The sequence below is a fragment of the Phalacrocorax carbo genome, chromosome Z (genome assembly GCF_963921805.1).
Source record: "Phalacrocorax carbo chromosome Z, bPhaCar2.1, whole genome shotgun sequence".
Classification (NCBI taxonomy): domain Eukaryota; kingdom Metazoa; phylum Chordata; class Aves; order Suliformes; family Phalacrocoracidae; genus Phalacrocorax; species Phalacrocorax carbo.
This window is the reverse complement of record NC_087548.1, coordinates 22719929-22747059: the sequence shown is the minus strand read 5'-3', so window position 1 is coordinate 22747059 and position 27131 is coordinate 22719929. Positions and strand designations below refer to the sequence as shown.

Here is a 27131-nt window from a genome sequence, read left to right as displayed (position 1 = left end):
TGCAGCAAAGCTCTTGGTACATATAAAATTCTGTGATGTGTGCTGCGCCAAATGCTCCTGTCACTAAAAGCAGCTTCAGTTGTGCAAAGTGCCCAAAGCTGGCTGTGGAACAACAGTGGAAAAATCTGTCTTTAAAAGGCAGCTTTCTGCCTGTGAAACTGTAGCAAAACAGTTCCTGTGCCTTCAGTAACAACTTCCATGCTCCTTCTTCCTTTCCAAAGACTACCTTTCACCAAGAGTGCAAAGAGGCTGAGGAACACGCTAGGAAGAGAATAACTTTTGGTTTCTCACTGAACATGCACATTTTAATTCACAGCATATTCTTGCTGTGGCTTAAAACTTAACAGGAGTGGAAAGAAAAATATGAAGCAACCACAGCTGACTTTCTGCAATTTCTGTTAGGTAAAATAAAGAATCTATCCTATTTTGTATCTTAAGCTTTTATTTTTTTTCAGTGTATGCAGCAAGAAAGAACAAACTTGTATGAAAATCTTCAATTCCTCATTCTGATTCTCTGTTCATTTGATGCATTGTGATCAGCAGCACCATTTCTTGCAATTAAGACTTGTGATTCAGCAAAAGAAACAATTAATTTAATTTCCAGTGTAATAACACATTTTTCATTTAGATTTCTACAAGCTTTTGTATCTGAAATATTAGCAAATGTCTTGGTAAGAGCTAAACAAGACATCACTACTGTAGCATTCTAGAAACTTTTTAATATCAACATACATTTCTAGCAAATCAGTGTTGTATTCACCATCCCCTTTGACTGTAGAACTGAACATATTATTTTTTTGATGCATACTTACATAAAAGACTTCATTGCGCAGTGTAAGCCAAACCTTAGCTGATCTATTTGAATCCCTTTCATTACTTTTGACACCCATCTAGTGGACACAACCAGTATCACAGGATAAATCAGGTCACAACAGCCATTTGCAAGTCTTGCACATAGTTGTTATCTGGTGATGCAAACCGCAGGGCCTCTCTCAGCCCATGAAACTGCAATTTTATCTAATAGGCTTTTAAATTTTAAATACTCACTATGTTACAACCTGAAAGTGAAATCATTCATATAAGCCTGCTTTAGTTTCTAATGGGGAGAAATAATACTGCCAATAAAATACTGGCAGTATTATTATCAATAATTGCTAATTAATATTTATTATCAATAAGTAATTGGCAGTATTATTATCAATAGTCACTCCTTATTTACAATTTTCCTGATGTGAGACAGATTATATTTACCTTCGTTTATTTTTATCCCACTTTTAAATTCTGCGTTAGAACTTTCAGACAAGCTTTTATATATATTTGAAATGATACTGCCATTGCAGAAATTAGTCTTATTGAGCACATGAGTACACAACCCTCTTCTATTTTACCTAAAATTGCATGGAAGATCTGCCCTCCTACCCTCAATAGAAAAACAAAACATACAGACTGCGTTTTGTTTAGGAGTCTGTGTGTTCTTCCAGTTGTTTACAGAAAAAAAAATATTTTATTTAGGCAATGAAATAGAACTGTTAGGATATTTGGAATCAGTGAGCTCACAGATGTTCCAGTCCCTTCATTGGCACTGTGAGTATTTTGTGCTCCTCGAATACTCAGGAATTCAAACTCAAAAGATACTGATTGCTAAAGAAAATAGTAGTCATGCTAGTAGTAATGGCAATATGGTTATTAACTTATTGCACTATGAGCTGCAAAGGATGTTTTACTCTAGTATTAATGGTATCTTGCCCTTTCCAATATTTTTTTCAATAGTTTTTTGTGAGGCAATCTCACAATGACCACAAAGATGCAATGACTAAAAATGAAATGCAGAGAGTTTTGCATTGTCCAAGGTCACCCAGCAGGCCGGTGGCAGAACTCTCATTTGATGTTCTACTGATTATTCTTTGTTAGGTTAAAATTGATAATGTCATGTTGTAGTAGTACATTTGAGAACGCAGAAAAAAGTATTCAGGCATAATCAAAAGATTTGGGAAGAGTGTATGTGTTAGGGTTTTCTAACAGTGAATTGCTCTGAAAACTACAGTGAAAGAGGATTAAATGGCTAAGCTCTCTTGAAGTTCGCTTAATACTATTTTCTGAATAGTTTGTTTTTTTTTTTAAATGTTCTTTTCTACATTCAAACTGTGAAAGATGAATAAAAAATAAATAATATAGTCTGACAGCAGCAGAAAATTTGCAGTTCCAGGAACATGTGCAAAGTAAGATGAAATCAAGGTCCATTCCCTGCCAGGCAATATGCATCTCTGTCAAAACAGGCAATATAAGTTTCTTTGATTAGTTCATTTAACAAAGAAATCAAGGCCATGGGAATGCTGTCACTTCAGTAAAACAGTAAAGCAGCAACCTCACTGCAGCCTCAGGTCAATGGTAGATAACAGCCAAGAAACAAGCTAGTGGAGAAAGTAGCATCTACCTGCTGTGACAGTTGTGCCAGACTGAAGTCTAATCAACAGATGACATGTACTGAGTATTTCCTCTTCCGCTGTCATTAGATATAATTGAAAACTGGTGGTTGTCTCTCACATGAACACTGTTTTAAAAATGAGTAGTTTAGATGCATTCATTACAAATACATATTATGATGCTAACACTTATCCATGTTTAAAAAATTGTGAAAGATCCTCTATTCACCCCTCATTCCTAAATGCTTTAGCAGTATTATTTAAGTTACCATTAGTACAGCAAATAAGCCTGGGTAGTTATAAGCCAAGGTCTCAATCACACCTTTCCTACTATGCTGTAAAACTAAAATTGGTCTCTGGTTTTCGATACGCAACCAACTAGGGAAAGAAAATCCATCTTCCGCTTCTGGCTGGATAAAATGCGCGCCATTGCATCAGATGGAGACATAATCTTGCTAATCCACACATTTGTGACCTCTGAGATTGCATACCACAACACATTAAGTCTAGAAACAGAGTCACATGCTTCAGAAAGACTCCAGCTGGTTCCAAACTCAGATATCAAGCTGCTAAGCAACATGGGTTGCCATGAGCACATCCTCCCAGCACTGCCCACCCTGTGCTAGTTTCTAATTGATTACAGACTCTTTGCACTGATTTCAAAGCCCTTTGTGGAAACGTCACAGACTATGTGAAAGACATCTCTACTTTTCTTGCTTTCTCTCCTCTCACACATCTGCCTCTTGTGACAGCAGTGTTCACTAGGAATGATAAATCTGTTTACCACTCTTAATACCAAATACAACAGCTATAAATGCTGGATCTAAACTGTGTAGTTCAAAGACAGAAGTCACGCTGTTTGGCAGCGAGCAAAGAACTCATTTCTTCAATCTGGTTGTAAAATAGCAACTCTAATGCAAGTAAACATGCCCAAGCACACACGCATACCTTAATCCCAACCCAGCACTTTGTTTACTAGGCTAAGACAAAATATGTTCTTGACCTATTTGGGTAATAATGAAATATCAGGGTACTTGATAACAAAAGAGCCCCCAACTGCCTCAACAGTGGGAGGCAGGATAATGAGGATCCAGCTCAGGAGAGATGGGGCCTGAGGAAGAACACAATGAAACATCACGTTTCCCCAGGTATAGAGCCCATGAATACTCTACATGCAAAGAAGCATAAGGCTTCCTGTATTCCTAATAGTGTTTTCTTTCTCTACCAAATTTCTTTTCCTTCACAATTGTTCTTTTTGGTCATCAGCGATTTTAAAGCATATTTCTTACGTGCCTTGCTTTTTTGGCTTGGCAGTGGAATTGACCAGGTCTTTATTTCCCCATTATTATCAGGAAGCAATTACCTAGTGATAAATTTGTCAGAATACTTTCAAAATTCTTATGTCAATGGCATAAATCTTCTCCTTTCTTTTTGCAGTTTCGATGTAGACAATGGAACATCATCAGGACGAAGTCCCTTGGATCCCATGACGAGCCCTGGATCAGGGCTAATTCTTCAGGCAAATTTTGTCCACAGTCAACGTAGGGAGTCTTTCCTTTACCGGTCAGACAGTGACTATGACCTTTCTCCGAAGTCCATGTCCAGGAACTCCTCCATTGCCAGTGATATGTAAGTACATCATAAAATACTTTTAGCCTGTGTTTTATCCTGTGTCTTAAGATTTGTCAAGCCACAATAAATTTTTTTTAAAAATCAAAGACAGTAATCACTTATGCTACTGAAGTAATGGATAATTGTTTATTTCTTTAATGAAGCTTGTACTTGTTTCTGCAGTTTTCAGAAAGTAAGGATATATTTATACACTTTATTAGCTCTGACAGAATAACGAAGACAGTCAATACTGGTGTATCAAAACACTAAGGAGAACTCTGATTTCCTGGATATTATTTTCAAGAAAAGCAATACAAACTCAATTTCTGCTTTTTAAGGTTCTTAAGAAAAAGATTCCCTTTATTTGCACCAGATATTTTTAGGTTTTTAGAGAAAAGATTTACCAGCTGACAGAAATTAATAAATTCAAGGGAGGCAAAAATTATTTCAAATATCCTTTCAATTAAACAGCGAATTTTTAACAAAAGGCCTTTGGAAAGTTGTTCGGTCCTCTCTCACTATTTTTCTGCTAGTGGATCATACTTTTCAAGTATGTGTATACCCCAGGTTGCATGGGTAGAGGAAGTCAGATGCAAATTTCTGTTTATTTGTAAGATACTAAAAATGTTGTTAAATGTCCTAGCTTCTAGTCACTTGTAAGTAGTAGAAATTAAGAATAATTAATTGTTTGTTTGTTTTGGCCAAGTAGGTGTTTATGGTTAAATTATAAATCACTAAAATAAAGGACCAGGCTTGTAAAAGTCCCCATCCAGCATTAATATCAACACTTTTTTAATGAGGCAAAACCCAATCAGTATAATCTTTAAAAAATAACAGTCAGTATGCACAACAAAGGAAAAAGGTTTTCATAATGATGAGTGAAATTTCATCTAATATTTAACTTGCAGTCATTAGAATGGAACACTCGTATTTTCCGCTTACGTATCATTATTAGAAATGTTGATTAGTCCATATATATATATATATATATATATCTTTTCCTACGTAAGTGTCAAAATGAGAAAAAGTCATGCCTATAAAGAGGGTTTGTTAAGGTCCATACCACAGTGAAGCCCTGTAGATTGGATTACTTAGTAAGCTTTGTGCCCAGTCTGACCAATTTTGGTTGAGACAAAATGAATGAGAAAAAGTCGAATCTATCTTGCCTTGTCATAAGGAAAACCACATTTCACTTGCAAATAGCGAGCCCCTTCTAGCAATCCTTCCAGATATCCTTTCTTTTTGGTGGACAAGAATCAAATTTTTAGTGTGGCACCTGTGCCGTGATACCATTCGGAAAGACTTTTAAGTTCAGTGGGGCAATCCAGGTCACTGTGTTGCTTAAAGTCATTACAGTTAAGAATTCAATTTGTGCTCCGTCCTTGAACTCATAACACATTTCTGCATTTCTTACAGTTCTGGGTAATATTTCAGCACATAGCAGTAAAATGGATAAACAATTGAATTACTGAAACACTGAGCACACTTTTTCCTCTGGATATTTGTATCTATTCTTCCTTTCAAAATTTTCTTAAAACATATCTGCATTAAAATGTATTGGACCTCACATCTGTACAGATTTTCACAGTCTCCTATCACAGAGGAACTGTTGTGCTACGGAAATAATATTTCCTGCCACTGTTTAGGATGGAAGCACATTAGGAAATGTGAAAGGCAAGTTGTTATAACCATGGAATATTAATCATATATCAGTAAGCCTAATTATAATAACCGTGGTTATTTCACACAAATGAAGTTAAAGACAGCCTAGGAATGAAAGAGGGAAAAGCTTAAAATTATAAAATAGCAGAAAAAAACCCCAAACCACGAAGCTCATTATATATGGGTTCAGGGAGATACTGGATGTGCTCGTGAAAAGGAAACCCACTGAATATTATTAAAACAGAGAAACCACTCTGGTTCAGGATATTCCTAAACAAGGTGGAGGCTGGAAGAGTTCTAAGGGAAAGAATCACACAAGTTTTAGATTACTCACAAATTACCCTATTTCCCTTTTGCATCCCTACATGCTTAATTTTAAGTATTGTATGTTTCTTAAGCATGAGCAAAATCATTCAGGTACTGCAGACGAATTAACTGCACATAACAGTTTAACCTAGAATCCCTTGATTCTTCAGTACTTGGGTTACCAGCCTCAATATTTCACTTTGTAAAGCAAAATAGAAAGCAAGAGGCATGCATCTGTTATTTGGAAGGAATATAACATAAAGATTTCTGGCATTACATTACTCTTAAATAGTGTGCATATGATAATTCATTCCACTTCGGTAGAAGCAGATGAAACAAAATCAAAACTTCAAGATTTTAGTCAAATATGGAGTGTCGTGATCAAAGACAGCCAGTGGATGGCAGTGCTAAAGTACTGAATTAATCATTCTGTTATTATTTATTATTTGCGCTGCTACAGCAGCTCTGAGCTCCAGCTGAAGGGAACACAGTCATGCTCAGTTCTTTGCAAACCCAAGATTAAAAGATGGGCTCTGTGACAAACAACCTAAAAGTCAAAGCATAAGATAATAACCAAGAGACTAATACAGTCAGATATTATCCCCAAGAAAAGGTACAACGTGAGTCTATGCCCAAAGTAGTAAATCTCACAGAGCAACCAAAGGGAGTTTAATTTAATGAGTTGAGACGGAAAGTAAGAGAAATGAGGGCAGAGAAGAAGCAGGTGGAAAGTTTTTTAAAATCAGAGACTAAAGTGTATTTTGATGTGAGGAGCCAGACTAGCTAAGGGAAAGAATAAAATACAGGATGAGTGCAAGGCTTCTCAGATGAAAAAAGGTTAGTGGGATAAATGTCAGTACAGTTATGGCAATAAAAGAGGCAGAAAAAGCAGTGCCTGGTAAAAAAGGAAAAACAAATAAAAAGGAGTGGGAGTCAGTAACATATTGTTATTTATCTGTTAGAAGAAATAGCATGGTCCTAGAGAGGGAAAAAAGCAGAACTTGGAGATGATATCAGGAGATGAGAAAAATCCATGCAACAGTGTGAACTGGAGGGGCAGGTGGTTTAGACAGGGAGGTACAATGTCCAAGGCAGAAGAGCACAGATGCGTTGTGAAGCCTGGCTAAGGAATTGTCAGCAGAGAGATGAGGATGTGCAAGAGAAAGAGAAGTGAATGAGTAAGCCAGTGAGGATCAGTGAGCCAATATGAGGAATTACAGGGTAGGATCTGTGATGACAGACAGGAAATCAATTTTAAAAGAAGGAGAATAAAGAATAGAAAATGGGGGGAATAAAAGTCCCCAAATTTGCACAGCAGCAACACTGGGAAGAAAGTGAACAGAAACCACCTGAAAGATGAGTGAAGTCATCAGTGTTGTACTGGAAGAATTGTCAGGTTTATATTTGAAGGCATCAGTGAAGCAGGGAGCTCTAATGTGAATGTCTTGCAGAGGTGGCCTCATTACTTAATACTCACCTGTTTGCACTGCTGTTGCTGCTCAGAGCTTGCAAATGCAGACAGAGGTGGCAGTGGTGACACTTTTTATGTCTTTCTTGCTAAGGGATCACTGCTCTGATTAAGGGAGCATCAGATCAAATTTGTAGAGAATCTCTGTTTTGGCAAAAACAAGTCTCTAACCGGTTTAAAAAATGAATTCTTCAGTGAAATCAGTAGCACTCTCATGAACACTAGAAAGAAGCCAACAGTCCATTAGCTAGGGCACAGCCCGTGTTTCAACTGCCACTCTAAAGGAGAAAAATCATGTGTAGTCCCCCTGTGATCCTGAGGAAGCAGACCAGAGTGTAGCAGACCAGACCAGAGGACCAAGACACTCTTGATACAGGCACCTCTCTCAGCTCTGCTATACCTTCTGAATGTACCTAGGGGGAAAGGTATGTGAAAATAAGCACTGCTTAAGTCTGCCCTTTTCCCATTTTTCACAAGGTCACAGAACACAGCTTGGTGGCAACATCCTGGTCTTTCCAGGACTGGGCCAACTGAACCTCACTCAGTAAAAAAGTAGCTGGTGTGGGGAGTTTTATGAGCTTCTTAAGAGAGGCCGAGCATGGTTTTCTTGATCAGGTGGAATATCAATATAAGCTCTAATTAGTATAATTGCACAAAATTTCATAATATCTGTTAAACCCTGCTTCCATCTTTTAAGCACCACAGCCCAGCTAGGGAACACTGACCATAGCTGCAGGGTCATTGGCCTGATGATCTGCTAAATGGCCAAATGTCCACCAGAGCGCCCATTGCCCAAACTGGCCACCTTACGGCTATTCTGCTAATGCCTTCTGTAGATAGAAGCATCCCTCTGCTGCTTTCCCTGGTAAAAAAAAAAAAAAATAATGTAAAGAGAATGTCATTTACTGCAGGATTTCTTCCCTATAACTACAGTATTATCCTGCCTTCTTCTAGAGGATGTGCTGTTTGTAGACTGTATTTGAACATACCTGTAAAGCTTGGATCCATACTTACCCAGAACAAAAAAAATCCTCTCTTTGAGAAACAAAACCCAAATGTGGACCACTTTGGAACAAAAAGAGCATCTATAGTCTGATAAACATGGATACTGACACACACAGGTTTGGGTTATTTGTCAGGATGAATTATTCCCTTCTTAAATAGCTGGAGAAATAGTTGTGGGGTTTTTAATTTGTGTGGGTATTTTTTCCCAAAATAAAGCCAAAATAATCTGTAATTTTGCAAAGAATAAAGAATTACAGAATTACTCTGGCTGCAAAAATTAGCTTAAATAAAGGGAAATTCCAAGGTAGGGAGTTCCCTTATTTATCAGTGACTGGCAGGTCTGGCCCTGACCTGAAGCTGCAAATGGGCTGCAATATCCCTTTAACTGGCATGTGGAACAACTGCCAGAGAAGAGAAATTTTGAGGTAAACTTGCACACATGTTTCCCAGTTCTCGACAGTCTGCTCAGCTTTTAAAAAAATTGCATTGTATCCAATCTGGATCAGATTCACGAAGGGAATGTACTTTAAAATAATGGCAGACAAAGATGGCAAAACCGGACAGTTAATAAGGTTCACTAGGGCCTATAATATGCCAATAAAATCATGAAATGAGGATATATTTTCTCATCCAGTATGGGCAGCCAAATTTCTACTGATACAGCTTGTTCTTCTGTTTCTGAGCCAGGAAGGCCTGGATTTATTTATAAAATGATGTGAGTATGCATCTGAAGTTACAGAGGAAAAAACCCCCACCTTTTCCCAGAAAGGTTCTGTCCAAGACTTTAGGAGAGCAGAAAAGACATGCAGTTACTGAGCAGAGTAATTTCACCTCTAATTTTTAATTTTTAACAAATTAAAAATAATTGTCTTTCTTTCCAGATAAACTGCTGTTGAAATTCCTTATGATTTATGGGATTCTTGTCTCAGAATCCATGATATTCATATATCACAGATATTACTGGCTGAAAAGAGCCAGTTAAACTTCAAAGTCTGGCCTGCTTTAAAAAAATCTTTTAAGGTGCATTTTCTATGTCTCTGTCAGCTCAGGAAGAGCTTTTAATGAAAAAATATATTAACTGCTTGAGACATTTATTTGTCCATGGAAAGAAAGGTACTTACACCGCTTTAGGAAAAATAGGCCAATATTTTGCTTCCTTGGGTTTTGCTTTTTTGTTCTTAAGATCTTTTAAATTGAAGAAATCTCTGGGTTGCAGCTTAAATTAAGCTAAGTAATTAGTAAGTTGCTTACAATCTTTTTTTGAGTTGCAAACAAACACATTCTGAAAAAAGACCACTGTATCCTTTCTGGTTGTTTGGGACATTTTACAAATGCAACTCAAAACAAGTAACTCAGTAATATCCAGTTTGCTTAAATTTAAAGAATAAGTTTCCACTAACTTCCTTTGTTGATCAGGAAGTCAGTTATGTTGTAAACAAAAAGAGAGCATTTTCACATTGAGAAGGCTTCTTTAGATCCACTTTTTAATTCAGGAGCTTCTAAGGTGTTCTAATATGCCTTTATATGGTTGTTGAATCAGGATTTTTTTTTAATGAAATGCAAATTGATTTTATCTTATGTTCAGACAACACAGCATCATTACTGGGTTGATGTCCACATGCTAAAACCTAATCATTTTCCAAATATAACTCTCAGTTGTTACACACATCACTTCCCCTTCAAACACTTTTAATGTGTCAGGCTTTTTTTTTTCCTTCTTCTGGAAATAACGGGTGTTTGAAACAAAATGGCAAGTTACTGTTCCTGTGCTAAACAAAGCAGACTAAATTTCTAAACTTTTCCAGTCAAAGGTGGCTTGTTATTAAAAACATGGTAGCAAAACCAATCCTTAGCTGGGATTTCAGCTACATCTCAACACCACTCACATCTGGGCTTGCCAACAGATCTGACTTGGAGGGGAGGGAGGATGGGCGTGTTTAGTGCGTGCGCACATGTGCATGAAATACTGAAGGATGAAAGCAGTATGGAGAAAGGGAACTTTGTAAAGAGGGACTTGCATGGATTTGGGGAGACCTCTTAGACTGTTTGTCCGGCTCTCTGATCACCTACGTGCACAGGCGGAATTTATTTCACAACCCAGAACATTAGTTCGTGTTTCACCCCTCAGAGCACAAACAACCCTCTGCATGCTTCCAATGGCAGTAATACTGTGTTAGCTGTAGAGTTCATTGCCTGAAAATGGACAAACTGGAATTCTGATGTTTTTTTCTTGAATTCTTCTTGTTTCTTCTTATATACATGCATTTAGAGGCCTTTGAATTTGGTTAGGGAACTGTTTTCTCTAAACCTTGAAGCTAAGATAATCTTTCTGTGGCTGGCTGAGAGCAAGCTCGCTCAGTCTGGGAAGTTACCTTGATTAGGTGCTGTCCTCAGCAGCTCTGCTCTCATTTCTTTTAGAAAGGAAATCTTTCAGTCTGCATCAGTAGGAGATTCACATGGAAAGTCACTTATTCTTCAGAAGTAGCACAATCTTATCTGTTATTAACACTTAAGCATGTGAGGCTGGGACAAGCATGCAACCAAATATCTGTTGCTTGAAAGCAGTTCAAGGTAATATATTTTATTTTTATTTGCAACAAGCTAAGAGTTTATGTATGACAGCTAATGCAGTCACAACTGATTAATTAACTCATTAAGTTGCACTAGCTTGATTGCTTCCAGTCATGTGTGCACACCCACCCATTAATTTTTCTCTAACCTGAGCAGAGAACAAACCTATCCTTTAGTTACTGATGCTTGTTTGTTTTACAGTCTTGCTTAGAGCTAAATCATGATTTGTGTTGTATGAACAGTCCAACAATGGCACTGCTGAATTTGCCAGGACTCTTCTAATTGAGTTCAGTGATTTTCTGGTTCAAAGTCCTATATCCTCTGGCTTAATCCAGCCCCTCCTTCAACACACAAACCAAATCCCCGTACTGCAGTAGCTTCTTTTCACCTGCCATCGCCTCAGTGACCTCCAGGCAGACTGTCTTCTGATTTTAGAAGGAAAACCACCTATGCCAGTGAAACACTCTGGCAAGACCATGCTCTGTTTCTCTTTAGGACTGAATAATCTTCTGTCAGACTTAATACAGCCCAGTCACTCAGAGCTGTCCACCATTCTTCTGTCATCTAAATGGTCTGCTATATTACAGTTGGATTAAAGCATTGAAGCTTGGTGGCCGTTGGGGGCAATATGATACAGCTGATTTCTTGAGTTGTTCTGTGTTTTCATTTCTTGCACATCATGCTAGCATCCTTCCGTGATGGCCCACTACATTAGTACCTACATGATTTCCCCAGGCAGATTACCCAAGTCAGATGTGCAAGTGCAGTCTCTTTGGAAAACATTTAAGCTTCCTGAGCAAGGAAGTAGATGGGTCTGACACAAGAGGCCTTGATCTTCCTTGAACTCTTCCAATGGTGCTACAATACTTTCATGGGAGATTGAAGAAGCCTGACAGTGTTCCTATAACATATTGTACAGAATGGGGGAAAGCAGTAATATTTCTCACTCTTTGAGTTAGCTGATGCTGATTCTGATACCAGCCCACTCAGAAATCCTAAATGATGCTTCTGGATTCAGTGGGTCTTGGTTCAGATCACCATCACTGAGACATAGTTAGATGCCCTTATCACCCAGCAAAGTCTCCTGTTTCTAGTCTGCTCAAAAGCACAGGTGCTGTGATATGATGCTGGTGATGCACAGTAAAGTACACAGGTAACCAGATAATACTTCCTAATACTGCCTGGATTAAATCTCAAAATACTGTTTTAAAAACACCTTGGTATTGACTGTTCCTTTCCAGACCTTTGATCTGTAATAGATATGATACGATATGATCATTCTGTGTTTCCAAGTCTTGAGACAGCTCCTCATCTTGGGTGCTAATGCAGTTCAATTGGAAGTAAGATTATAATTCAGTAACTAACACTGATGACTTCAACAGAGCAGACTCCAAGTATTCAAAGGCTTCTTTCAGCATACCTAATTCATATATTTCTTGTGTGTTTATTTGACTTCACCTATAAAATCTTATTGGGCAGAAAAAAACATCCTAGCAATTAGAATAAATGGTCACCTTACCCTCTGTTCTCCATTCGTGGTTTTGCACGTGGTATATTTGTGTTCCAGTGTATGTGCAAACAAAACATGAATGTCTCATCTAAGCTGTATTTATAGCATGTTATTGGAAAGTAAGGCTGAATCAGCCTTGTATACAGAAATAAGTGGATGTCATGTTTAATCCAAATTTAGATGTCTACACTGAGAAAGGAGGCTGCAATAGCTTTTCTGCTTCAAATTCGAAGACTACTTTCATGTTTTAATCTTTTTTTAATCTTTTATCCTTTTTGCATGTTGTATGTAGACAGTATAGATTTTCCCTTGCTTTTATGCTTGCTATGTTTCTATATTAAAAAAAAATTTAAAATGCTCCAAAACACCTCTGTAAAAATGCAGTCAATTCCTGTGACAATGTGACAAAAGCCTTAGTTCTCACTCTGGAGCACAGTGCAGGGATTCCAGACAGCCACTGTCCCCTAGGGCTTTTCAAAGTCTGTTGGCAGCTTTATTCTTTCAAATAGGCTATGTCCCAAGTTTGTAGACAGAGAATCCAACGCAGACTATATCAGTTGGATTTAAAGCCTGGCTGGCATCCTCAGCCAGTACTTATCCTGGGGAGACACATGAGTTTTTCATTCAAATGGAGGAGTGTGGCAAACCAGTATGGTCATATGTTACACCAATAGAAAGAGTCAAGATTCTTTACACTGGTTTTATAATTTATGATATAAAAGTTGTATCAAGATTAACCAGGAATTTTATCTTGACCATATCTCCTCTATGAAAAGGTATGTGTCAAATTGGTGTAAATACATTTTGTACATTTTCCCCCGCCTATTTAGGCAGAGCTCTTATTTATCCTGTTTATGTCTCCCATCTGCAATACATGTCCTTAAAATTACTCACTTGGTATTCTTCACGTGTGTCTAGCAAGTCTTGATCTGAGTTTACTATGATCTTTATGAAGATAAACCATATTCAGGACCTTCCCTGTGAAGCTCCACACTGGCAAGTGCAGACTAACATTTCTAGTGGTTTCTAAGGTCTGGGACTGAATTCTCCTTAATGGGTATCATAACTTTTTTCTGAACACATTAAAAACCCACCCTCTCTCTTTTAACTGTATCCTAGGAGGTCTGCAGAATGTCTCTCTACCTACTTCTCTTATTAGATTATTATATTAAATTACCCCAACTTAATTAAGAAATAAAGGTTATGCAGTCACCCTGTCTATCCTTGTGTTAAACTTCCTGCCTGCTTCTCTGTCTGTCCACGCATGCATCTCTAAGTTCCTTTTTACCAGGTGCAAAGGTAATTACTGGCCTGTAATTGGGATAGAAGAGACAAATTAATGCCATTCTTGAGGAAAGGAAGCAACATTTCTCTGCTTTTTATTTGGCAACGGTCAGCTGAACATGTTCATCTAACTTCTGACTTGGCACAGCACTTTAATCTCTTCTCCAACATGGGGACTGTCATAGGTTATATGGGGCAAGTTCAAGTATGTCCCATAGGAAAGGTTAGGAAGAAAAAACCCAGAAAATTTGCAGAAGGCCAGGCCTCATCCCTTTAACATGATAAATAACTTGCAAAGTGTTATATAAGCTTTGGTCTGCTAATGGAAATGTTTTATGTAACAGTGATTAATCTCATGTGGACTGATGTGTGCTTTAGCAGTCTTTTAGGGTGGTGGTGGGTTTGATTATTTTAAATTTTAGGGCTACGTGAAAATTATTCTGCTTTCAAACTTTACTTTCCTTTGAAAAATGAAGATGTGAAAAAGTATGTCAGGCATTCTAGTTAACACAGCCTAACACTGATGTGAACAATTTCTTCTAACCTTAAAGGTTAACAGCTCTGTCTATGTTTAGAATTTCATGATGTACTGCCCAGGGTTTGTGCTTCTGTATATGGATATGTGGCACTATCCTGTCCAGAATCCAGGCAGGATCATCTATCAGCTTCCATATCGTCTGAAAAGAAAACAGCAGGACAGTCATACATTGCAGTGTTTACTACACCACAGTACACTGTGCATCAATGGCACTTTGATTGAATCACACGTTCTTGCTCTTCTGTACAAAAATAACACAGCTGCTTTAGATATCTCTGTTCCCTTTTTGAGTGCTCACACCTTTTCCAGACTTCCTGATCCAATGTGGATTAAAGATTACCCACCACACTATGCAATTGCTTTTCTGTTCAAGTGGGTCTGGTGCGTGCTTAACTGGCTTGCAAAAGCTGTGGATATCTCTACTTTCTGTATTATGCTTTCACCAAACTAATGACAATTTCTGGAATTGTTGCTCTTGATAAGGGCATTTCAAAAGTGAAAATTAAATCCTGAGTTGATTTCAGTGTATTAAATTAATATTTAATAATGCTGCCTCCAAAAATAACAAGCTACAGTATTTTATCTATATTCTCCAATGCACTGCAGTCCCGCAAGAGCTCAAGTAGGATGAAGTTTGAAAATTAGAGGAGTGGGGTCATGCTACTTTATAGGAAAGAAGAAAAAAAGTCCAGGGCAGAAAGCCCAAAAACATCTACTTGTTGCCTCTTAGAAGTGCCTCAGTATTCAAGGGGTGGCAAATGGGCACTGAATGGGAAGAGCAGCAAGAAAGCACCACCTCCAGTAAGGAAGCCCACAGGACATGGTGAGAAGAAGGACCATCCTATTTTCATAGTTTTGCCAATCTGCCCTTTGACAGTTAATAACTATGTTGCAGCAGTTGCCTGGGAATTTGAAGTACTGATGAATATTTTGTGCATTTGTGTCAATGTTGAATGTTGGGCATTAAGAGTGTTTGCCACTGGCAGATGCTTTTGAAGCTAGAAAGAACTAGCTCTACTCTGTCTGGCTTATTTACAGATAGAAACGATTTAATATTTTTGTTCTTTGTCCAGTGCTGCTGCTACTTGTAAAACTTTTCATGTCCAGGATGCTGCCCCTTCATCATTTCAAAATGTGGGAATTAGACTACATCAGTAAAAAATGTGTTTGCGTATTGATTTTACATACAGGTTCTATGCAGAATTTGATCACTCAGAAAAGACGATAATTTCTAAGAATTTGCTCAACCTGTTGTTTGCTTTTTGCCTCAACAACCTTAGTAGCAGATAAAGCGGGTAGGTGTGAGGAAGACTGGCAAATAATTTACTTGAGGCTTTAGGCTATTCCATCTTCACAGAATTCATGCAGATGGCTAACACAGGATTCCTTGCTCTACACAGCTGTGCCCTTTTAAGTGTCAGAACACATGAGAAAATGGAGTAGCTATATGCAAGTAGTAAAAATATTCTTTATAAAAGGGAAGAAATTAAGAGATTTTACTGAGGAACAGGTAAACCAGCTGTCACACAGCAGATAATACTATGTCACAGAATTTGAAGACAAAAAGCATAATTTTCTGGAATTGAGGTGGCGTACATATTCAGAGTATGGCTGTTTAAGTGGAGAACATGAGAGAAAAGGAAAAGATGGATATGGCTTCTCTTCTGCTGAAGCCTTTGTGCAGCTGCATAACTCATTATGCAATCCTGATGAGAAATTGTAGTCTAGGCCATTTCCTGAAGTTTTCACGACTCAGTGAAAATATGAAGAGTTACTAAACCCAGCTGGACATTAACTGCCCTGTTAATGCCCTGGGCTGGTTCATGATGGGTATAATAACCAATTGGATTTGGGTTCACTGGGCAATTAAAGCCTCTGAGTTCCTCCCATGGTGCCATGTTTTCTTTGACTTTGGTGTGAGGATCAGGCTTACATGCTTTCCAGCTAGGCTGGGAATGTGGTTTCACCTGAAGCAACACCTTGTTCCAACCACTCTTGCAAAGACCTGATTAAAAGTGCAGACTTATTCCATGGGCCCTATAAAAATCCATTTCTCTATTTTAACTAACAGAAATAAGAGAGATGGTAACAAAACCAGCTACACAGATATTAAGCGTTATGATAATTTTGAATATTGGGGAGTTTTGTTTCATCCTTACAGGCTCTCCAGTTGTACTTAACTGCTTTTTTGTTAGGTTCTTGCAATACCTGCAAAAATGTTACTACCTTGTGAACAGCATATAAATTATAAGACTGATGTTATAGCAACTCAAATGCAAATCATATTTCTCCATTTATCAGAAAGCCTTTTTCTGATTAGATTTTCATGGAGTTGAAATCCATGGTTTAAATACACATATTTTATGTTTAAACCTAAATAATATTAAAATAGCATCAAAGCAATGGTAATTTCTGCTGAAAGCTGCAACCTGTAACCCATCACTATGAATTTACTGCAGGAAAATACAGGAGAATTAAAAACAGAGTCATATTGGATGTTTTTCTTTAGAAAATTTATTTTCTTCTTAATTGCTGCCATATACTAGATATGACAACTGAAAACTCCAAGTTTTCCCTGTCCCTGTGGTCCCCTGGAGAGGTCTAACTCCGTACCCTCAATGCTACAGATGCTACTCTTAAGATCAACAGCCCTTCAGACTACTTGCATTTACTAGACTATGTTTTATTGAAACAGTTTCAAGTGGCAGCTTTCGGCGCTGAAAAGAAGGAACCCCTCTTTCCCTTCCTTCCTTCTCCCCTATATTGCATCATCCTGGCACTTTGCCCATACGTCACCCTGAGGTGTGGGTGAGGTTGTCACTGCAAAAGCACACGCGTGGTCACAACCCCTATAGCGCCAGAGGTGTGAGTGAGTTTGAAAGTTTTACCAGGTTTTTATTTGTTTGCAATGCGCTGCCCAGCCATCTGCAGTGTTCACAAACCTGCTGGTAACCCTCAATGGGGTCATTTTTGTAATTTTCACCTCCATCCTTTGGGATGAAATCTCTGCAAATCAGTCCTGGGCGGTCGGTCACCTCCCCAACCCACACCACAGAAACCAGCTGGTTCATCAGCCATCCCATAGACATGGCAGGCAGTTGGGCAATAACTAAGTTGATATTTACTTCTCAAAGAATATATAAAGCAGCGGTAGTGAGTAACTGCTGAAGAATGAAACTGGAGTTACCTACGGTGCATTGTAAAACCTGATTTTCTTTCTGTTAAAGCAGTGAGATAAGCTTCCAGTAATACCTAACTTACAACTCTGCTCATTTTTTCAGACATGGAGATGACTTGATTGTGACACCATTTGCTCAGGTAGGCACAGTTTTGGCATATTTCTCACGCAATCTTGCAATGTAAAGGCCAAAGGGCCAAACCAGTTGTTTTCCATTGTTAATATTATATAAGGTATGTTTGCCTGAAACAGGAAAAAAACTGTCTAAACAGAAAGTCATAAACCTCCCACTGTTACCTATACCTCTCTTTTTTAATGCTTTTTGATTATCTGGAATGTTAAAGTGCAACAACATGATAAACACCTTCCACTGATCTCTTTCCAAATACTGTAGCAGTCATGATGAAGACAAATCTGTGCTTTCTGTTACTGTCCTGCTTTTTATAATTTCAATTTCTCCTTTGAACATCTCTCATGCCTTCAATACAAGGTAGTTTTTAGATTCAAGATAAGCTTTACCCAGAATACATATGTTCTTTTACAAAACCGTCTCTATATATTTGATTTTTCCATTCAGATTCTTTTATAAAGTATCAGCTCAAAATTCTATATAATTTAGATCAAAACTCCACAATTTTTAGCAATAGACCTGTCTTGTTATGTATGAAAAGTTAACATTGATATTCTTTGAACTCTTGATGACTGGTTTTACTGTGTAATAGACAGGAATGAAAGTTAATTCAGTGTAACTACATGGGAAGAAAAAATCTGGAAATCACATGTGATTGAAGGTGAATAGAAAGAGAAAGGTAGAGTCACAGCAGTCTCAAATAAGAAGAGGCTGTCTAACTTCAGTCTGAATATGCAAGTTGCTTTGGTCTAATCATCAACTCTTAAAACAATAAATACTCATTTAATAGGTTGTTATATATTTAATTATATTGTAAACAGATACAGTGTTCATAAAGACACAGGCTGATCAAATTCTTAATATGAAGGATACCATCTTTTGTTAGCAGAGAAAAGATAAAGCCAGGGCCTTTTCTAAGACTACTTTAAGCTCTCTCAAATGGTAAATATACTTCAACAATAATGGAAGAGAAGAAATTACAAATAAACAAAAGAAAAAAAAAAGTGAAACCACTTCTGATTTTAGTTCCTCAGGAAACCTAAAACCCCTAACTCTTGAGCACAGGAAAAATTCAATTTGTATGGTGGTCAAGCGATCCAATAATGTATACTATAGCTGAGTTTGTGTTCATTGTCATCTGAATTTTCATTACAAATTATGCCACATAGGTAAGACAGGTTATATGCCTAGAAAAAGAGCAAATATTACAACCCATTTAGGGATATTTTTTTCCTCGGACAAAGCACCCTATTTGATTTAGGGGTGGTTTCATATTCTGGTTGGTGTTGATGAATGTGATTCAGCTATTAGAGGAGGAGCAGTTGAATGTTATTGCTACTCGCGCCAAAGTTCCATAACTGATTGTTTGAGAGCTTTCAGTATTTCAGTGCAAAACCCTGTTAGCAGTGGTTTAAATCAACCTATTTTCATCTGTATTGAACAGGAGAAAGAGCACTCACAGGGTGAGTTATCACATCACATTCCCTGGCATAGAGGGAACTGAAATGCGGTCACACAAGGCCCACCCCTCAGAGTTACATTAGCAGTGTTAGGACCTCATTCAGGACTTTAGAAACTGGACCCCATGTGGCAGTACAATGTCTACACATCATACAGACCACCCTTCTAATGTCTTCCTAGAGCCATATTTCATCATGTACATGCATTTTTGTGTTGCAAACAGCCAAAGCACTGCTTCAATCCACTTGGGGCTTCCTGGTGGCAGTAGATCATGCCACGTGGAACACGTTCCAGTTATTTCAAACTGTCTGTATTTTCTTCAAATGATTAGGAGGCTTGTTTCGTCTGACCACGAGCCACCTGGTAGTAATAGTTCCAATTTTAGCACTTCAGTTACTATTCAGCACATCACCATGGTAGGGGTGGCTGCATTTGTTAACTGGATGGCACACTACGTCCCCCACACAGAATCTAGCCCCAGGACAAGATAATTGACTGTTTTTACCAGAATGGAATTGTGTAAGCTAAAACTAAAAAATCTATCACAACGGTATTATTACTTGCACTTCCCTATATTGTAATATACAGCAACTGCTGTAATCTAATTGTTCATAGAATTTTGCTTTTCAAATTAAAATAATTTGTGTGATTTGAAATTTAACGACCAATTCTGCAGGGTTTTTATAATAAAAAAAGTTTTATATTTTTCAATTCACTTGCAACTGTTTGTATATAACTTGGTTATGAAAATAATATTTACTTAGGGATTAAACCTAAAGAGGTTTACAGGTGACTAGTTGCTTTTTGCTCACAAATCTGACTCTAAAAATATTAAGCACAAGTGGAACCTATGTGGGCAGAGAAACTGTCATATTATAAAGCAAATTATAATGAAAATTTGAAATATATTTTTATATACCTTTGCTATAATATACTAATTAATACCTTTATACAATAAATCAAGTTGTTTAGCTCCATTGTAGCCAATGGTCAAAGTTTTTGTGGTAATTTTTACATTTATTGCTATGTATGTGGAGACACCTTGCACTTGCATAAACTGAAAATACGTGCATATATGCTAAAGCACCTGGGGTGCTGGGCAGATACTGGCCATTTCACAACAAAACAGTTATCTCACCTGCCAGAAGAACAAAAAGAAGGGCATACAAACCAAACAGTCAAGTCTCTGCTTTCTGAAAAAGGAGATAATCGTAATATCTCAGACAGTGGAAAAATCTCGTCAACATGCAAAGCAGTAGGCATGGTAGAGAGACCCCCTTGCAGCTCTTCAGGGATGCAAGTGTGGGTCCAGAAAGGCTCATTAGCCTCTACTTGTAACTGGCCCTGAGCAACCTTGCAGCTCTGCACACTTCTTTCCCAGGTACTAAATGACCCGTTATTTCAGATCCAACACGTACCTCAGCTAAGGTTTATGTTTTCACATGGCATTGTGCCCAGCCTACTAACCTTTCTGAAACTCAGCCCTGCACAGCACGTACAGAGTCATTCATTGCAGTCCAGCAGAGGCAGAGGCTAATAGGCGTGGCTGTACCTGAGCTCAGTCACTGAGGAGTCACTTAGCTACATTTGTACATGCTCCCAATTCTCACTGCACCTGAATATACCACCAATTCAAATCCAACAAGGCTTATTAAGCAGGCAGTTGCAGCCAGGAAAACAGACTACATTTCTTCCTGGCCTGAGACAGCTCTGGGAGCCACATAGATACGCTCCTCTGATAATATAAGAACATACAAGCTGTCTCAGCATCCTGGCAGACAAACTGAACCCAGGCAGATTGACCGAAGGGAACAGCAAATGGACTGCAGTCAGTACAATGTGTGACTTACCTTAATAGGTCCAACTTTTTTTCCATTTATGCTTTCCTTCTCCTTCCACCTTCAACTCACCCTGTTCTTTTACAATATTTTCACACTTCAGCAGCTTTCCTATTTTATGTATTAATTTTTCAACTTTTGAACTCCAAGATCTTCTTTCCCCTTCCGCTTAGTTCATGCCTGATTTCTATCTGTGTATATCCAACATTTAAATACAACATTTGTTAGGGTCACTGTACCCTGAGCATACAAATTTCATGGCATATATAATTATTTTTATTCCATGCTGCATGTAAAATAGGTGAGTTTGGCTCTTGATATTTGGAAAAGAAAACAATGACATTAAGACTGTCTAATTAGGCAACAAATATATTTTTATATTTATTATCTTAACTCATTTGGGAATTACCTATAATGGCTTGTAGTCAGTACATGCCAGTTATTATTATCTCCTGAATATTTTCTGTCTGTTACAAGCTTTCACTAAATCCTTCTTTTCTCTTCAGCCTCCTACCCCCTTCCTACCTCATGTATAAATTTAAGGGGCTACAAAAAGAGGGTTGTAGCCTTCTCAACTCAGACCTCTGGAATCCATGTTCTCGTTCCCGCCTTTGTTATTCCTAGGATGGGTTCACCAGGGAACCAGCCCAGTCTGGGTTACGAAACAACAATGGGCAACTCCTGCAAAGACACACCAGTGATTAGTGTTGCTGCCTCCCTCGGTTTCCAGTCTCGTTCCAAACAACTTGTGGTTTCTTTCTGACATCAGCTAGGCTGCCTCTCCCTAATCGAGAGGTGCATCTTCTTATCCTTACATGGTACAAAATTTGTTGCATTTCTCCAACTGCCTTCAGAAGAGAGAGCCCACACCACTAATAACAAGAAGACACTCCTCTACTGCCTCCACTAGCTGCTGTCTTGCATGAAATTAAGTCCATAAATGAAGTAGTTAATTTACATCATCTTTCCCAATGTGCAAAGCTCATAAGAGCCTGCAGACATGTGCCACCCGCTCAGGTGATACCTTCCTCTTACTCTGGCCTTCTACACTAAGTCCCCAAATCAACTGTGCCCCTTAAAGGAGACACTTCATTTTCCTGGCAGTCTAGACAATCTTATTCCCTTTGTCCTTTGAGGTTTGTGGGGGCTGAACTGCAAATGGAAAATTCTGTAATCATTTCTTATGCATGAAGAATTAGGCTTGAATGGGCTATTATCTTCCAAACATGAATGCTTTTATGGTCATTTTAAAGAACTAAGTAGTATTCTGTGAAAATCTTTCCTCCTCTTCAAGTAAGTCTGCCTTTAAACAAATAATGAGTTGTTTATGAGAAAAAAAAGAGGAATAAATAAACTATTGTCCTTGTATTACAGGCATGTTATTGTCCAATAATTGTCAAAGGCTTCAGACAAACCAGCCCTGGAAACCTTTTACAGCTGTTTTGCAATGTCCAGTCCTTTTTCTTTCAGCACAGTGCAGCAGAGATAAATCAGTCTCACCTGTGCAGAAATTTAGACTGAAACTGTTTTGTCTGTTCTAGGTGCTGGCCAGTCTGCGTACTGTACGGAATAACTTTGCTGCATTAACCAATTTACAAGATCGGGCACCCAGCAAGTGAGTGTCAATTTTTGGCCGCTGAACCTTTTGCAGTGATACTTTTAAAATGTAAACTAAGAATAACAATCAGATGTTACAGATTTCAGTCAGTTCCACTAAACCTGAATAAAACATGTGGATAAGTAATGAGTTTATTAATCCCTTGAAGATGCTATACTTGAGAGCTGAGACAACCACCTTCTTGCCTACTAATTGCTCTTGCACTGCTGTCCTTCCATAACCTTGAGTGCTTTTGTGCAATTTATATGATTTTCAATAAATTAGTCATATGTCAAAGATCATTCAAAGATGATAATTCAGGCAGTCTGACTTTTGTAAATAAACCAAAGTAGCTCATTGTGAGCTACTTGCATGATCTGAACCCAGAACTCTGCCTAACTCATCCAAGATAATGACATCCCACTTACCCACAGTAGTTCATCATCATAAATGAGACATTATAAATGCGATCTTTCTCCAATCATGTTACAACATCACAGTTAACATTAGGATTAGTTACACTAGCAATTTCTGTAGTGGAGAAATTTCCCTCACTGGAACGTGCATCTTTAGAACTTAGAAGTATTTACCATTCCAAAGACAATTGCCTACCATTGCAGAAGCAGTGCCACTAAAAGATATTTCCAGCCCCCATGGTTGGAATATGCAGACCCTATGTGTCAGTCCAGCAGCTTCTTGCTTTCTTCAGTGGGCAAAGTAGTCCACTGAGCTGTTCGCCCTGAAGATAATTGAGAAAGGTATAAGCAAAATAATGTGTGAGACGTATATGCAAAATAATAAAATGAAAAAAAAAAATTAAAAAAGTATTTCGTGTCAGAGAACATTGAAAGTGCAAGCCATGTTAGAATAATTATAACTATGTATACAAATCAAATTTCAAGCTAGGTATAAGCTCTAGATATGATTAGACAGGTCCTTAATGAACTTGTAAAATCCTAAAATATTCCTCTCTCAGAGTTCCTAATCTGCAGAGAGGTTTCAGGGTCAGCTGTGGATTCCCTTCTACACTACAAAAAAATATCTATTCTAAACAAACTTTTTCATTGGCAATGCCATGGTATTCCAGTCCTAAATAAATTTACAAGGAAATGTATTTCCTATGATATTCTTCAAGGATTCAGTCATCTGTAAGTTTATCAGGCTTACACCTTTTTTTTCTTTTCTTTTATATAGACGATCACCAATGTGTAACCAACCATCTATTAACAAAGCAACAATAACAGGTAAGAAGAATTAATACAGCTAAAATTCCTCTGTGAAGCCATCATGGATTTATAAATTTAATACCTATTTATAAAAAAGTCTCACTGAAAACTGCATTTTATTATAATAACCTTGTATTTTTTCATAAACATATATGTGTTTTGTAAAGGAGGAGTTGAGCCATGTGGTGACTCAAATTGGTGACTTTTGGTGTTGTATCGTGTTAGCTTTCTGATTTCTGTCTTCTTATCCTGGATTTTATTTAAATTCTTTCCCAAAATTTTTTTTTCCTTATATACCAGTGTGACCAGGTCACACCTTCATCAGTAACTTTTTGCAATGAAATGTAGTAGGAAGAACAGATATGAGGACTACATCAATCTTTCATTTGGGACTTGGAGTTCTGTAGCTATACTGAGGCAAAGTCTTCACATTACAAGCCCTTAGGCAATGAGAAGAAAGTTTCAAAACTGAATTTTCTGATTTAGGATAGTAAATTCTAATTCTTAACATTTGTAGGTGTGTAAGAGAAAAATAATTCCTATGTAAAAGACATTATTATTTCTAAAGAAACTTCAACTTGAAAACAGGACTGACATTTTAATTTATGTGAACACTTTTGCAAATTTTGCCCTCTGGCACTTTTGGTGATTATTATACAACTTGGACTTGGACATCTTTATGGGAACACACTTTATTTGTCCTCATTTTTTTTACATCATGTTAATTCACGTCTTCTTACACTGCGTAATTTTCCAGGTAGTTATATTCTCTATGGTGTGTTGGCAGAGTAAAAGAATATTTGTTTTGCCTCTTGATGAATGTATACAGACACTTATTAAACAGACAGTTTACCATTTAAACCAAATATTTAATGTTTCCAGAATTTTCAAAATAGCTCGTCTTTTTAATTGTATAATAGATTTGTAACTCAAGGAAGAAGTGGTACTTCAGCTCTTTTGAGGAGAAGTGTGACTTTGCCATGTTCCATATTTTCTGTCTGTAGGCTCTGGAATGCGTTAATATTGTTAGTTCTTTTCATCTAGCCTTACACATATTTACCTCTGCAAGACCCAATCTTGGCAGTTCTGTACAATTTTATTCTCCTAGGAATTCATCATGTAATCTGAGCATTTGTGTGTAGGGCTCATCAGCAAACAGAAGGTTAAATCTTTAAATGTATTCTATAAACAGAAAAGCATCCTTAGTTAAGAATGTTCTGCAATCATACTTAAATTAATGGTAATTAAATAAATAGGAAGGGCAGACAGATAAATGCTTGCAGCAATTACAATCATAATCCTTTGTTAATGTATGCCTTTAAGAGGTAATTCTGGGCATTGGTTTCAAATTACTCTCCACGAGACGTTTCAGTTATTGACAGATGTTACACCTATTTCTAATTGTGGGATTTGTCTCATGCAACACAGTCATCCAGAATTCTGTTATCTTAACTGGAGATAGAGATACTGGAAAAGAGAGCTCTTTCTTTGGTTCCAAGGGACTGACTTTAGAAAGCCTGTAACAGACTAAAAGAAAATGTGGTATCCAGCAGAGAGGATATGCATGCATGTGAAAAACCAGCAAGCTTACCTTACATGCTCTCCCACAGTTGTTTGCCTGAGGTCAGCTTCTTTACTCCAGCAGGCGAAGCTGCTCAGGCAGCAGGACCCAAGACAGACCCTGCTGGAAGATGCTGCTCTTTTTAAATTCCCTCCAATCTGAACGTTTCCATTCAGTTAACTCCATTCAGTGCACTCTACATGTCAGAATAAATCAGCTTAAGTTTTAATGTTTAGGAGGAAGGTGTAGTCAGTGCTGCAATTAATCTAGAAAACGCTTCTGTGCTGAGAAATTTAAAGGAAGCAAGAGAAGGCAAAGAATAGTAAGGATAGTCTAATCTGATTTCTCAGAGATGCTGCTGGAATTGCTGCACCCAAGTTATGCATTGAACTGGGTGAGCTGTGGCCTGTGTGCATTGGATATAAGTAGCTAAAAAACTTTCATGATACAGGAGAGATATTAGGTCACTACAAAGCATGAAAATCACTATAATTCATTTTGATTGTTGAATGGAGATTGAGGCTGGACACTATTTTGCCTGAATCGGTTTGCCTTTTCTTAGTCATAGACTGTTTCTGATATTTTCATAGGAACAAATTTCATGGCATAACCACAGAAGTATGCTTAGGTGTTTTCTTGAGGCACAAAATCCTAGTAAAACATGTTGCACTGCAGCACTATGCCAAGAAGGAAGATATGTCACACTCTTCCTGCTCTTCACAGAATGATTGAAAACTCTTTCAGATGCTACTAAGCTTTTTGAGTTCTTCTGGGGAATCTTTGAAATGCGGCTTGTGCAGATCCTTCCTGCTGAGAAATCCTCCTGGTCATGCTGTTGTCAGACCTTGTGTCATGGAGTATCCAGAAAAACACACCAGACAGGTAGAGCTGCATCACAGCATCCAGACGGCTCAGTTAGCAATCTCAGCGAGAACTGATCACCAGCACAACAAACTAGGTGACTGGAAGGTACAGTGTCAGTAAACTATGTCAGTGCTAAATCAGAAAGATGGAGACACTTAAGATGGAGAGTTTATTTTGCTATGTTTGCTGTACAGTGCTTCCATGCATGGTGTTCTGTGCTTCAACCAGGAGAGGGGTTCCTCTCCCTGAGTCACATTTTCCAGGCAGTGATATGAATGGTGTTTCATTTCAAGATTATGGTAATTCTCTTAACACAACCAGTGAATTATAAATAACGTTTCTTTTTCAAAAAAATGAAACTAGCTGTGACTCAAGAATTAAGCTTGGAAGTTTTAGTTTTTGACTGACAAAGTGAGCAAGCATCAGATATCTTTTGATTACTACAATTCTAATATCTGCATTTCTAAATAAGAATAATTTGAATTAGGAAGGAACCATATAAGGTATGTCTTGATATGCGTCAGATTTAAAACAGATAGCAGATTTCACAATTTCTGTGTCCACTAACGACAATTTGCAAACTCAGTCTGGCAGCTGCTTTTATGTGCAAAGATTCTGCCTGCAGAAGGAGGTAAGTTTGTCCAAAAGAATGAGTTTCTGAGCCTCCAAATACTATCACAACTACTGATTAACTTGCAAGTCTTAGTTAACCTGAAATCACAGACACAGGGTCTGAGTAATATATATACATATATTGCATAGACATAATACCTAATTCATAGTAATAGCTTTAAAGTGGACTTTAATGTAGATTACATAAGTGGACCTTCATGTTACAAATGCAGTGCTAAAGGACTGTAAGTGAAGACTTGCATGTGTAAAAAAAAAGTCATTTAAT

The 27131-nt window shown here is 37.7% G+C and overlaps 1 protein-coding gene across 5 annotated transcripts in view; it reads left to right on the top strand.

The window, feature by feature from the left end:
* The window catches only part of PDE4D (phosphodiesterase 4D), a 367272-nt gene that overhangs the window by 239024 nt on the left and 101117 nt on the right, over positions 1 to 27131 (top strand). For all 5 annotated transcript variants that reach the window (XM_064437862.1, XM_064437863.1, XM_064437867.1 and 2 more), the window contains exons 2-5: positions 3861 to 4052; positions 17660 to 17696; positions 22527 to 22600; positions 23777 to 23826. In XM_064437862.1, the coding sequence (XP_064293932.1) occupies positions 3861 to 4052; positions 17660 to 17696; positions 22527 to 22600; positions 23777 to 23826 (353 nt within the window). The remainder of the gene's footprint in view (positions 1 to 3860; positions 4053 to 17659; positions 17697 to 22526; positions 22601 to 23776; positions 23827 to 27131) is intronic.